This window comes from Corylus avellana, chromosome 2 (genome assembly GCF_965113065.1).
Source record: "Corylus avellana chromosome 2, dhCorAvel1.hap1.2, whole genome shotgun sequence".
Classification (NCBI taxonomy): Eukaryota; Viridiplantae; Streptophyta; class Magnoliopsida; order Fagales; family Betulaceae; genus Corylus; species Corylus avellana.
Window position 1 is genome coordinate 1,384,397 of NC_142491.1, and position 14,216 is coordinate 1,398,612.

At 36.4% G+C, this 14,216-nt stretch overlaps 2 protein-coding genes across 2 annotated transcripts; one reads left to right on the plus strand and one right to left on the minus strand.

Annotated features, from left to right (window-relative positions):
• The first annotated feature begins 3,605 nt into the window (after window positions 1–3,605).
• Window positions 3,606–9,881, plus strand: NUDX26 (nudix hydrolase homolog 26). Its single transcript, XM_059604495.2, has 6 exons — window positions 3,606–3,861; window positions 3,982–4,032; window positions 6,212–6,304; window positions 8,527–8,621; window positions 9,257–9,371; window positions 9,471–9,881. Exons 1-6 carry the CDS (start codon window positions 3,634–3,636, stop codon window positions 9,540–9,542), a joined length of 654 nt encoding a protein of 217 aa, XP_059460478.2. The 5' UTR covers window positions 3,606–3,633; the 3' UTR covers window positions 9,543–9,881.
• Window positions 9,882–10,809: 928 nt separating this feature from the next.
• On the minus strand, window positions 10,810–12,651 carry LOC132166955 (UDP-Glycosyltransferase superfamily protein). Its single transcript, XM_059577820.2, has one exon. The coding sequence runs from the start codon at window positions 12,641–12,643 to the stop codon at window positions 11,090–11,092; it is 1,554 nt and encodes a 517-aa protein (XP_059433803.2). The 5' UTR covers window positions 12,644–12,651; the 3' UTR covers window positions 10,810–11,089.
• Between the last annotated feature and the right edge of the window lie 1,565 nt (window positions 12,652–14,216).

Sequence of the window (14,216 nt, forward strand, 5' to 3'; positions counted from 1 at the left end):
TGCATGCATATAAAAGATACTATAAATTGCATCATATGACATAGCGCCTCATGTATGGATGAAGGTTATTGGCTACCATTATACGGGTTAGTCCTTATGGTCAAGATATTTACTTTTTATGTTTGGCCTTAAATCCAATATTTTATAGGTGATTGGCGCAACCATGTTTGATTGGTAGTCACAATAACGGCGTCATTAATGGTGTGAATCATCCGAGGTTTAAATTTGGTCAGGCCACAAACAATCACAATATGCGGCAACATCGGTGCAACAATGTTGTACTACAGTTCCCTTAAGGCTACATCAACCCTACCAAGTAAAGGTTAAAGGCTTTGATAGACCATATGAATCACACTATGACATATTCTCTTAATTTATCATGTATCTCATATCTATACTACATTCATATGTTTATAAATGATGATGATATTGCATATTAATGTCTGGAAAGCTAAATGACCTTTATACTCAAACTGAGTTCACAAACTATAACTTGTAATCTTGTGCATCTTTACTCATTAATTCGTGGACTTGCATGTTATCTTTTCTGTGTAAAACACTCATATTCTATAGTTATCGATTCTTTGATGGATGGATGTTGGAAATCAGGACAAGAAACTGGCTTTAATTAGACCGCCTTACTCGGTAGATCTTTAAGGAGTTGGACCCACTCTAGAGTGGAGAGATATATGTGGCGTGATTTCGGCAATTCACTTCATGATATTTTCTTAGGTTTTCTTTGGAAGTATTATCAGCTTTGTGGTAACCCTTTGATGATTCAGTAGAACTGTTTATTCTAGACTTTTGGATATCTTTTGATAAACTTGGATGTTTATTATTATCATTTGATATTTTTTTAGTTGCTCTGGTATAATTGATGTGATGATTATTATAATGATTTTCTTGAAGTATTAGAAAAGTCTTTCGCTGTATGCTCTCTAATCAGAGTTCATGGTCCCTTGGCGCACTAAGGGATAGTTACCCGTTAACTATTTCTTGGAGCATTACACTAATTGCCAACTACATAACCGCATAGCCACATAACTGCTAATAATCACAACCGCATAATCACTAACTGCCTAGGCCCGTTGTGGTTATCGGTTTTAGGGATAAGCGAAAGTAGTTAATAACTTTATATTTCTATTTTTCTGTTGATAATTGGCAATTTAAAACATGACTATATAATCTCCAAATATGCTCAGGATACAATCAAGGAAAGGAATTTCCTAAATTTTCAATTTTTTTTTAGGGGAAACTTCATTAAGGCCCCCTGAACTTCCGGCCGTTTTTGCAGACCCCCCCTGAACTTCAAAAACTCTCATTTTGGACCCTTAAACTTCTATTTTCTCTCACTTTGGACCTTTTTAACTTTTTATACCCATTTTACCCTCGACTAAAACTACGCCGTTTTGGACTTAAACAAAACTACGTCGTTTTTACTCCAAAACTACACCGTTTTGAGCTTCAGAACTACATCACCACCCAACCCAAAACGACGTCGTTTTGGTCATTAATATTAAAAAAATAATAATAAATAAAATAAATTAAAAAAAATAATTTTTTTTTAAAAAAAAAAAAAAAAAAAAAAAAGAAATCGGGGGTGGCTGAAGCCACCCCCTTGGCCAAAATGGGGTGGCCGGACCACCCCATTTTTGGCCAAGGGGGTCGCTCAGCCACCCCTGGCTGGTCTGGGGGTGGCCGGACCACCCCCTTGGCCATGGGGGTGGTCCGGCCACCCCCAAAAGGCCCAAAAAAAAAAACGCGGGGGGGGGGATCGTGGGGGTGGCCGGACCACCCCCAAGGGGCTGGGGGTGGTTTCGGCCACCTCATACGGCCGGTATGGGGTGGCCGAAACCACCCCAGCCCCTTGGGGGTGGTCCGGCCACCCCCAAAGCACCCCGATCCCCTTTTCTTTTTTCTTTTTTTGGGCCACGGGGGTGGTCGAACCACCCCCTTGGCCATGGGGGTGGTCGAACCACCCCCAGATCGGCCAGGAGGTGGCTCCAGCCACCCCCTTGGCCAAAAATGGGGTGGTCCGGCCACCCCATTTTGGCCAAGGGGGTGGCTTCAGCCACCCCCGATTTCTTTTTCTTTTTTTTTCTTTTTTTTTTAAAAAAAAAATTTATTTATTTTGCTTTTCTTTTTTTAAAAAAAAAAAAAAAATTAATGCATAAAACGACGTCGTTTTGGGCTGGGTAGGTGTTGTAATTTTAGGACACAAAACGACGTAGTTTTGGGGAAGGGTAAAATGGGTATAAAACATCCGAAACGACGTAGTTTAATGTTAAAAGGGTCCAAAGTGAGAGAAAAAAGAAGTTTAAGGGTCCAAAATGAGAGTTTTTGAAGTTCAGGGGGGGTCTGCAAAAACGGCCGGAAGTTCAGGGGGCCTTAGTGAAGTTTCCCCTTTTTTTTATGACACGTGTACTTTCAGCGCAAGACACAATTTCCAAACAAGAAACGCGCGTATAGAAACAAATACAGGGCGTGTGTGGTGTTATCATGAAAATGAAATTTGACGTACAAAAATTTGCTAAAAATTGATTTTAATTAATTCATATTTGGAGCATGTTTGAGATTGTGTTTGAGAAATATAGCTTTTAAGTAAAAAAAAAAAAAAAAAAAAAACGTTTTTTGGCAATTTTTTTGGCTTGTTAGACCTTTAAAAGCGTTTTAAATTTTTTTTTATCAAATGGATATTTTTTTCAACAAACAGATTTTTTTTAGTGTTAAACACACTTTTATACTCCTCAAAAATATACCCAAATATGCCCTTTATAAAGTGATATGTGTTTCATAAGTATTTAAATAACATGTTATTAAAATATATATATATATATATATATATATATGTGTGTGTGTGGGGGGGGGGGGGGGAGTAATTCTCACATGTTAAGGGATGCATGTCACTTTATTAGATGAATTTGTATAAATTAACTACAACCAGACTAAAATAATAAATTTATGTCCAACTTCGACCTAGCAGTTCCAAAGCGATTAATAATTGCTAACTAAATATATCAATTTGTGATTTTTGGTAGTAATTTCATGTAGTCAATCAGATTTTGAAAAGTCTATAGTTTCTAATGTTTGAAAAACACTAACACAAGCATACAACAATCAATAGGCCCTAAACAGAAGATTTAAAATACTAAAAAGTTGCTCAAAAGGCCCATTATTTGACAAGCTAACGCGATTGCTATTTGGCCTTCAATAACCACGTAATCGCCCCGTAGCGGTTAATCTCTAGTATGCTAGGTTTATCGTTATTAAAAAATGATCATTATCTATAGCGGTTACGGTTACAGTTAAGGGAAAATAATCGTAACCGCAATCCCGTATCAAATCCAAATGACCTTAGAGTGAGTTTTGTATTAAAATTTAATAGGCCAAAAATGTAATTTTAAATCAAATCGCATAAAATGAATCATTTGGAATTGCATTTTCAAAAAATTGAAAATGTAAAAAAATCCAAAATTATAAAGACTAAACTTCGACTTTAAAAATCAAACTGCAATTTTATTAATAATTTAGCTCCATTTTTCAAAATAACATTTTAAATAATAGTTATTTTTAAATCACTTTTCTTAACCGTTAATCATAACTCCCAGAAAGCCGAGAGGGCGCTTAGGTGAAATGGCTTTATGCCGATTCTCAATCTTTCCCAAGTCTCCTACTTCATTTTTCCCCAATTGCCCTCTAAATTCCCCTGAATTTATGCACCTGCCACTCCTGCTTCAGAATCATAAGCCTACTCATAGAGTCTCCTCATCTGCGTTGCACTCATCATCATCGTCCATGGAATCTGCTCCTGAAGGTTATAGGAGAAACGTTGGTGTGTGTCTCATCAATCCTTCTAAAAAGGTATCTGCTTTTTTATGTGGGTATGTTTGTGTGCATGTGTTTTTGTTTGTATTTCTGTGTTTCAGTGTTTGTATGTTTATATGTTTGTATTGGGCCGGTGGGATTTTCTTTTTTGGGCAGATTTTTGCTGCTTCAAGGCTGGATATACCCAATGCTTGGCAAATGCCGCAGGTACATTTTTTTTTTTTTTTGTTATTTTTGAATGAGCTATTTTAATTTGATTGCTTTTGAAAGGTAAAGCGCTGTGTTTGGCTGCTCAGAAAGTGTAGGAAATTAAAATGAACTAAGAAATGGATAGGCACCCTTTTGTATTTGGTGCACCTGTGTTCTTCCCAAGTTATTGTTTGTTCCAAATGAATACCTCTATTTTTTTTTTTTTTTCAATCAGCATGTTTTACTTTTTTTAAAAAGAAAATGTTTGGAAAAGTTTTGGGTCGATATGTTGGGATTGAAACAAATGGAGCCTCTATTTGAAATGTTCTTGTGTATACGTAATGAGGAATTGATGACTTGAGTGATACGTAATGACCACAATGAGAGATGCTGAAGACATTGCGTGCGTGAATATCTTACTAAAAGAAATGGGGAAATGACTTTTTGAGGATTTTCTCGGTTCTTTTTTTTGATAAGTAATCAAAAATTCATTAAAAAATGCAAAGGCACAACCTTGGTACACAATAAATGTACAAGAAATACAACTAAACCGGAAAAGAAAAAAGATTAAGAAAATCATGAAAGCTTGAAATATTGTTGTAGTGAAAGTTAGTTGTTCAATGGTAAAGAGTATTGAAGAAAAAAGTCTTTAACTCCACCAAGGTCCTCTCGCAATCTTCAAATCTTCGATCATTTTTTTCCCTCCAATGACACCACATTAGGCAACATAGAATCATCTTCCACACTGCTGCACACTAAATATTACCAAAATGCCCTCTCCAACATGCAAATAGGTCTAGTACCACTTGTCAAGGCATAACCCAAGCTAGCCCAACACGACTGAATCTAGTATTCAATGAGGCACTAGCAATCTCACTCGTCTACGTACAACTAAAATTCCTCAGCATGTCCCTTAGTTTACTTTGAAGCCCAATTATAGGTCCCAACAACAATTTTTGGACCTCAAATGGAAATTTCATTGTAGTCATGCGCTTGAAGCAGAGACTATGATGGTTGTCATATTTTGAAAGTTTATGTTGTTCACAACATGTAAATTATTAAAGGAAAAAATGGAAAAAAAAAAAAAAAAAATGATTGTAGCTTGTTGCATGCAAGTTCAACTTTATGAATTTGAAGACAAGTATTGCATATAGCACTGGAGTGATGATTTGTAACTGCCAATATAAGGAGTAAATGTAGAGCTTATGAATGACAATTGGGAATAGTCATTTGAAAGCATATAATCATTATGGTAGTCTGCCTAAAAAGTTGAAAGCATCCACAGTGTCTTATCTTTATACTAATTGGGATAATTGAGAAAGTTGATATCTTCATCTTTGGGAAGTGCTTGATTTCAAGGTATAATTGCCGGTTTTCTCAATTTTGTGGAGTGCAATTGTGTGAGGGCTATTCTTACTGTGTTTTGTTTTTCTAGGGACAGAAAATTATGAACTTCATCCACGTGCATGGTCCTTGGTCTGCACTTTAGCCTCCACTCACAACTGTTCAAATGTTAATAATATAGAATTTTATGCATGAGAAAAGAATTTTAGGCATTATTATTTAGTACTTTCTAGGTTTCTATTTCTTTTCTTTTACATATTGTAACTGAAAATTCCAACTTCTTTCATGTCTCATTGTGGTTTTTTTTTTTTCTTCTAGATTCATTATGAAATTTGTTTAGTGATTGTGCTGTGGTAGCTGTTTGTTTGGTTTCTTGAACTTGGTGCTTGGTCAGTATTAGAATTTTAGGACTGAGCAGCTACTGGAAATTAGGGGCTGTTACAAATACTGTGTAATCTCTTGAAACATTTATTGTTGTTGCGTGATGTAAGCAACCACTTCAAATCATTAGCCACTATGTACTTTAACAATTGTCAATATATGTGTGCTTCTGGTTTGAAGTGAACCAGTTATGTATAAGTAAATTTTGGCAAATCAAAACCAAAACCAAGACTTCTTTTCTGTTCTTTAATTTTCTTTCTGTTTCTCTATCTTCTGTTTGAATATGTGATGGGAGAAAAGCATCATAGTTTCTATGAAGATGTTAATGTTCCATGGCTGTGGTTATTGAATTAGAACTTGAATTATTTTAAAATTGAAGTAGTCTTTACTAAACTTGTGGTTCCTCTTATGGAAAATTTAATTATTTTATATGTGATTTATGATTAGTGTTTTATTCATTTTGATTTGATAGGGTGGTATTGATGAGGGTGAAGATCCTAAAAGTGCGGTCATCAGGGAGTTAAGAGAGGAGACAGGAGTTAGTTCAGCAGAAATTCTTGCAGAGGTATGAATTTTGGACAACTTCTTCAACGACTTAAAATTTTTTTGGGATGCTTTTAACACTTTCAGATGCATTTTGCATGAGGAAATTGTGAGAAGGGAAGAGAAATTTCTTAGTAAAGCCATTGACACTTTGGCTTTGGAGGTCTTGATTGCTGGTCTCTTATAGTTAGACACAGGCTAGCCTTGATGGAGGATAAGTTACAATAGGGAGTTATAGCAAATCCTGAACTAATTTTCATTGTCTAGGAGGCTACTATCTGATTCATTCCGAGCATGTGAAAGGAAATAGTTGCTTTTGGCTGAAACTTGTAGATCTTAATTGCTATTTATTAGCAAAAGAAAGTGACTCTGTTTAGCATCTTTAATATTTGGCTTTACAGCTTGGCTAAGTATATTCAATCATCTTTTCCCGATGGGTGTTTGCAGGGACGGAACTGGGGGGTGGCCGGTGTAGGCCATGCCCTCCCCCCTCCCACAACACAAGGAAAAAATATTAAGGGCAAAAAAAAAATTTGGAATTTTTTTTTTTTGCCTATTGGCCTCTACCCATACCAAAGTCTGGCTCCGTCTCTGGGTGTTTGTCTGCCCTAGATAGGGTTGAATGACAAAAGAGGACTCATGTAGTTTCCCCAATTAGTCAGTCTAAGGCTTAGTTGAGTTGAGTTCTTTGTGTCTGTATTTGCTGTGTGAGATTGTGAGATTGATACAGGATCTTACTAATCTGCACCAAACACTCTTAAGATAGCGTGGATCTAAAGGACTGGTTTAGTGGCTAAGGTCAAGAATCTGAAAAATAGCTAAAAGGTTTATGGTTGTATTTGGGGCTGTAATACACTTAACTGCACATGCAAAGAGAAGGAAAAGGAAAGGAAAGGAAGAAGAGGATAGATGAACCAAACATTAACTAGGGTTCTAGGGTATCTCACCCAAGAGAACAAAGTATCGCACCTCAATGACATAGCTGGTTTTCCCATATTTCTTCATTTCTTAAGAGTACGTCTTTATGTTTTTTTCTTTTTCTTTTTTGTATACATTCCTTTAGAGTATGTGAACGCATTCCTTAACAAAAGACCAATAAATCTGACCAACCTGCACCTGAGCACACAAAACTAAAGCTAGAAGCCAACTGACAAAAAATAAAAGCAATAAAGTACCCAAGGCCAAAAAATTACAGATATGCTTTGCATAGTCTATCATCCAATCTTTGAGAGTGTGTGTGTGTTTTAAATGGTAGAAGTGTCGTGACATCTAGGTTTATCGGGGTGCTTATTTTTGTCTGTATTCTTCTTTACCTCTCACATACATTTTTTTGCTCAGACTAATTATGAATGGTCAGTTTTGTCCTGTCTATCAGTATTTTGATTGAAATACACTTTTGATCAATCTGATCCATGTTTGAATTCCGTCCTTGGAATTTAATAAGTATCAATTTCATCCTTAAATAATTTAAATTGCAGCAATTTAGTCCATCGTGGTTCCACTAACCATTTCCCAAAAAGTCAACTTGCCCTCCAATCTGTCACCACCATTTTGTCGAGATTTGTTCATGATCCAATGACTACTTTATATTTCAGTAACTACTATGTGGCGCTAAAGTTTTTGGATTGCATGTAGACCGAGTTCCTGGAAAAAAAACGTTGTTGTTTACATTTAAAAAAATAAATGCTGGAGAAGACGACTAGACTAGTGTGTGGACATGGAGATGGCCTCAGCACACATTAACTTCCTAGAAAAAGTCTCCTCTGGTTGAGAAGCTGATGGATCCACCTGAGAAACTAACCTTCAATCAATGAAGATCTGGTGCTGATACTTCTTGCGGACAAGCTTTTCTCCAATAGAGGTTAATCAGAGAGAGAGAACTTTTTCTTGCTTTAGTAAAAAGTAAGGAACAAAATTCTAATAATTTTTTACTAATAATTGACATGGCATGCCATGTCTGTTAAAAAAGTGACATGGCATGTCTGTTTGCCACATCAGTAATTCTTGTCATGGAATCCTCTAATTTGATGGACATAAGTACTGAAGTGTTGCCATTTAAATTGTTCATGCAAGAAATTGAACTTTTTAAATTTCAAGGACCAAATTAAAGGACCAGAAATGTATTTCAACGTAGTTTTTTTAATATCAATTCCTTGCGGCTATCGAACAACCCATGCATGATATTTTATTCTTACAATTCCGTTTAAGCAATAAGTTCATGCCTGATTGGGATTTCTCATGCAGGTTCCTTATTGGTTGACATATGACTTCCCTCCTGAAGTCAGGGAAAAGCTTAAACATCAGTGGGGATCAGACTGGAAGGGTCAAGCACAAAAGTGGTGAGCATATGAATTTGGCCATAGATTGTTAGATGCATCATGCAGTGCGTAGGGCTGCAACTGGATCCAGATTAGGTCAGTTTCAGTTCAGATAAAGGAACTAACAAAATTGAGGATTAATTCATCAACCCATGACCACCCTAACATAACCTAACCCAGGGTTCAAAATTTCAGCTTGCTTGGGTTGGTTTTGTTTTTCCTTTATATTTGGATGGAGAGAGATGAAGGGGAAGCAGGAGAGGATTCTCAAAGCCCCTATGTTTAGAGTCCTCTCAAATTGATTAAAATTTCAACAATGCCTAAACAAACTCTTGTTAATTATCTTACTCTATTGGTCAATTTACATAATATCTTGTCCTGTCTCCTTTCCACCCTACAATTAAACAAAAAGAGGGAGACATCCCTCTCCCCCCCATAATTTATTAAATATCCAAACCAAGGAAGGAATGACTACTCCCTCTCTTCTGGCTCTCCTATCCTCTCCCTACCCTTATCCTATCCACTTCTCTCCGACCAGACTTCAAAACATAGTGTTCGAGGGGAGGGGGAGGGTGACAAGAAATAAGCATTTTGTTTTTGGGTATGACATGAATTGGAAGTTCGGTTTAACCTCATCTAACTTGCAACACTTTCAGGTTTCTTCTTAAATTCACTGGGAAGGATGAAGAAATCAATCTTCTGGGTGATGGGACAGAGAAAGCTGAATTTGGTGAATGGTCATGGATGTCTCCTGAACAAGTAATTGAGCATGTGGGTAGACCTCATTGTTCTTTACATTTGAAAAACAGCTGGAATTGGTATTTTCGTCTTGTTGGTTTATTTACATGGTTCTTTTTTCATTATGTGCAGGCAGTGGATTTTAAGAAGCCTGTTTATAAGGAAGTTATGGCAGCTTTTGCTCCATATTTCCAGGAATCTTAGATTCAAGTTTTGACCAATGAGTTACTTCAGTAAATAAAACTAAGTCAATGAGCAATGGTTATCTGAATTATGCGCACCGGAGATCAGCTTGCATGTTCAAATAGTTGTAAGATGGAAAGTTCAACCTTTTTCTTCAATCCTAGATGCAAATTTTCATGTAATGACTATAGATGTTCTTATGAACTCACTAGACTTATTTGTGGTAATGTCCTGTTTGTAAGAATATTATTTCTCTTCATCCTTGACAAGTTTTGATTAAATATTCTATTGTCAAACAACTTAGGCTTTTGTGATAAGTTTAAATGTATCATTTTGAATGCAAGTAATCCAGAAGTTCTATGATTTCATGGTCAATTCTGATTTTTTTTTTTTTTTTTAGCCCAGGTCAATACACACTCAAGAACTTGCCAGATCACTTGTCAAACCTAGGGCAAATCAATTTTACATTTTCCCCCCTTAATTGATTGCATTTTTTTCTTCCTTCCGCCCTTTGATTTATCTTCAATATAAGTTATGGTAAAGTTCCATCAAGATGGGATTAACTGCAACTGAATATAGGTTCTGTGCATTTCATATAAAATTGTCATAAGAGTGGCAATAGTCACTAAAATCCTGATGCATCTCAGACTAGAAGCTTAGCAATTAATGAATTACCACTTGAGTGACTGCCTTTTCAAATTCAATATTATAAATTAATTTGCTCTAGATTCAGAAATGACAAACCACATCTCACTGCAGAGTCCCTATAAGCACAAAGAACAAAGGGTGCATATTTAATCAAATATTGATTGCTTTTTAGATATAATGTGTTTGGCCTTGTGATTTCGCTGTCAAAAAGTGCAATTTTAAATCAAATCGCGGAAAATATATCTTTTGAGAGCACGATTGAAAAAAGTAGACAAATCTGCATTTTGAAATCGCAAGAGGTATGCATTTTAAAAAACGCATGATTTTAAAGACTATAATGTGATTTTACTAAATGCTTAGCTACATTTTTAAAAGTTGTGTTTTTAGATCGCACGTTTCAAAATCGTTACTTTTAAATTGCACATTTTGAAGTTGTAAACCCAAACAAACTCATATGGCAAGATTGTTATAGAACCTCTCAAACTTTGAAGAAGGTGAGATCCTTCAATTGAAGACTCTACTCCTCATGGTCCAAAGCTAAGCTATATTAAATAATATGTGGATGATTGGAAGGAGAAGAAGAAAAAAAAAAGTGCTCATGAGTTTCCATTTCTTCTTAAAACTTAGAAAATTCATAGGAAACAGAATAAGCCCACAGAGAGCATTATTTTTGGCAAATGTATTTGAAACACCGCTGATCAAAATCATTCCATGAGAAACTTCCACGGAGGCCAATAACGTTCATGACAAATCAGTTCAGAAAATGCTGCACTAAAAATATGAACAATGCACTTTTGAATTGCTTTTGGTATCTTTACTCACCCAACTCCTTCACTAGTCTCTCAACTGACAAGAAGCCAACTTCAATGAAGAAAGCAATAATAAGCACATCATCTCTAACTTAATGAACTGCAGCCCTTTTAACTCATCTTCTGAAGCATCTTTCTTATATGATCAGTAACTATCTCCGCTACAATCTCAGGAGAGAACCTTCTTATCATGTCCTCCCTCGCTTGCCTGCCTTTGACCTTGGCTTCCTCAACATTATTCATCACATGCCTCAAAAGAACTCGAAGCTTATCGACAGAAGGTTCCGCCCAAAGATGCCCTCTGAAAGGCCCTTCTGTAACCTCACTCATCCGATCCGCTGGCAATGGATAGCTATTCTCCTCTGTCAAATACTCCGTTGGCCCGGACCAGTTTGTGGCAATCACTGGCAATGACATTGCCATGGCTTCCACAAGAGGTCTCCCCCATCCTTCCCCTCTTGATGGAAGAACGAACGCGTTCGCCGCCTTGTATAGTCGCGGCAAATCAATTTGAGCAATGTGTGTATCAATCACATAAACTGGAGCCCAACCATCCACTGGTTTTTCTATATCAGAGTTCTCCACAAACTCCACTATCTTGTTCCCAAAATCTCTATCAGAATGGTATGGATTGGATAGTAAATACAAAGCAACCCCATCAACCCCAGAGAACTCCTTGAAGTATGATTTCAACAATACATCCCAACCTTTTCTGTACTCCCACTTGAAGATACTCAAAAATATAAACTCCTTTTTTGAATTCAAATTCTGGGTTGTTGAACTTGAACCTAAGACCAATTTCCCTATAGAGGAAAGGTCTAATGGCTTATACTTGAGGGCATCAAAGATCTTCACATCAACAGGCTGAATGATTTTCACCACCTTAGAAGGATCAACCCCACTTTCTATAAATGTAGATACATGAAATTCAGTGGGAACCCAAACATAATCCATTTGATTACAGCGCTTCACGTGGTCGACATTCACCCTATCGGTCTCGAACATGGTCCGGCCGATCACCGACTTGAAATTTCGGTAAGCACCTGGTGGGCAAGGGAGGGTTTCAAACAAGGGAGGGTTCCAAGCACCAGGTTCACTGTGGCAAACCACAATGGTCTCATTCATTCTACACTTTGTTCGGTAAAGCTCAAAGGCCAAGTTCTTGACATGTTGTGGCAAGCCCTCCCAGAATTCAAGGGATTCTTGATCACCATGATGCTCAATAGCCAGCTTGAATAGTGGGGTTTTCATGTGTTCATGGAGGGCTAAGATATATGACCAACTTTCTGAGCTATACCCACCACCTGAAAGAAAAGGAGCCATCCATAGCACACAGCTTGGGGAATGGGAAATGGGATTTGGTGTATGGGTTTGCCTGGGTTTTGGGTTTGGATGAAGATAGCCTAAAAGGGTCTGAAGAAAAATGGGGTGTGATGAGAAAGAGTATTTTAGGCGTTGGGCTTTGTAATAGTTTGTTTTGGTGAAACCGAAGGAGATTGCGAGAAACAGAACTAGAATAGATGAGTAGAGAAGAAGTGGTTTCTTTGTTAATGTCAGGGGGAGAGCTTGATTTTGTTGTGGTTGATTAGTGGGTCGTTGGCTTTCATCAGATTCCATGGCTATGGGATTCAGAGAAGTGACTTCCTCTGTAAGCAAGAAACACATACGGCAGGGACTTCTTTGCCTTTTCTGTTGAGCATTTCATGAGGTAATAGAAATTTCTGTATCACTCTTTCAAAAGTTTTTGATAGGGTTACACAATTTTTTGATACTATTTGTGAATTTTATATAAAATTAGCGAATTATGATTGAGAAGTCGAACTCATTTAATTAAATGAGTCGGGTTATGATTGACTTATATAATCTTATATTTATGTCTCGACATGACCCGAACCTGACAACTGACATTTAAGGTTAGCATTTTTGACACAACGCGCAAAACCGATATAAAATTATCATGTTAGAGTTGACGAGTCTAACATGTTTAATTAAATTGATCAAATTATGGGTGACTTATATAATCTTATAAGTTATACATATATCTCGATATTACCCAATTCAACACACGAACACAAATTGTTATTCCTAAATTCTTGCAGTCCCTCGAAGTTCATCTCGGTTACTAGTATAATAATATAGCCAGCATTTTTTGTTTTTCAGTTTACCAGTTTAGCAATATCAATAACAAGTGGTTAATTTATACAAATTTTTCTTTTTGAAAAAAAAAAAAAAAAAAAAAAAAAAAAACCCACCACGTTGGAGGATGATTGGGTAACAGCCACATCCTACCCTCTCTCAGTCCTCTCAATAGATTATGACAATAGTTTATGAGCACATAATCTCAAGTGTTTACTTAATTTTTTGAAGTGTTCACTTTTTTATGTGGCAATGAAAATTATTGTTAAATAAAATAATAAATGAAAATGAATACTTGAGAATATGTGTAGTACTTCACATAGTTCAATCAATTAGCTTAGTTAAACCGAGTTAGGGTACTCCACAAAATTTAGAGGATCGCTAATTTAATCAATTCACTTCGTTAAAAGAAGTCAAGATACACTACGAATTTTAGAGGATTTTGATCTATGCAAAGGATACACTAGTTTGTATGAATAAGGTACAAACTAATTTGTAACAAATTTATGTCCCACTGGATTTCCTCTTTTTGGAAACAATGAAAAGTTGACCGGCTTTTTTTTTTCTTGGAAAAGCAAGGAAGATTTATTACAAGCAACCTCGCTTCGTTCACCATTAAGGGTGATGAATCAATGACCCAAGGAAACTCCCAAGTGATCTGGGCATGTACTAAAGTGTGTGTTTGAATCTTTACAATGGATAATCTCCACATATGCCTGATTAATATTAACCGCTTTGGATTCTCATTGATGCTCTAGTGAAACTGAATCAGACTATATCTAGTTAGACTTTAAGGAGTGCCTGCTTTCCTTCCGACTAAACCTCTCATGTGCGGCTCCCAACGGGTAAATGCTACTATAGTCACGCCCAAATAAAATAGCCATAATTAGTCTCCCTGACCTATCATTTTAAAAAAAAAAAAAAAAAACCCGCTCCATTGGTTAAAACTTTTGCTTTTTCTCTTTTCAAAACAAAACTACTAATGAACAACCTAAACACAAAACACTATTAAAAAGAAACCATTTTTTACATTTATGTCACATTATATATATAATTTTTTATCAAACCAAACACCAAAAAGCACCCCCTAAAATGCATTAAC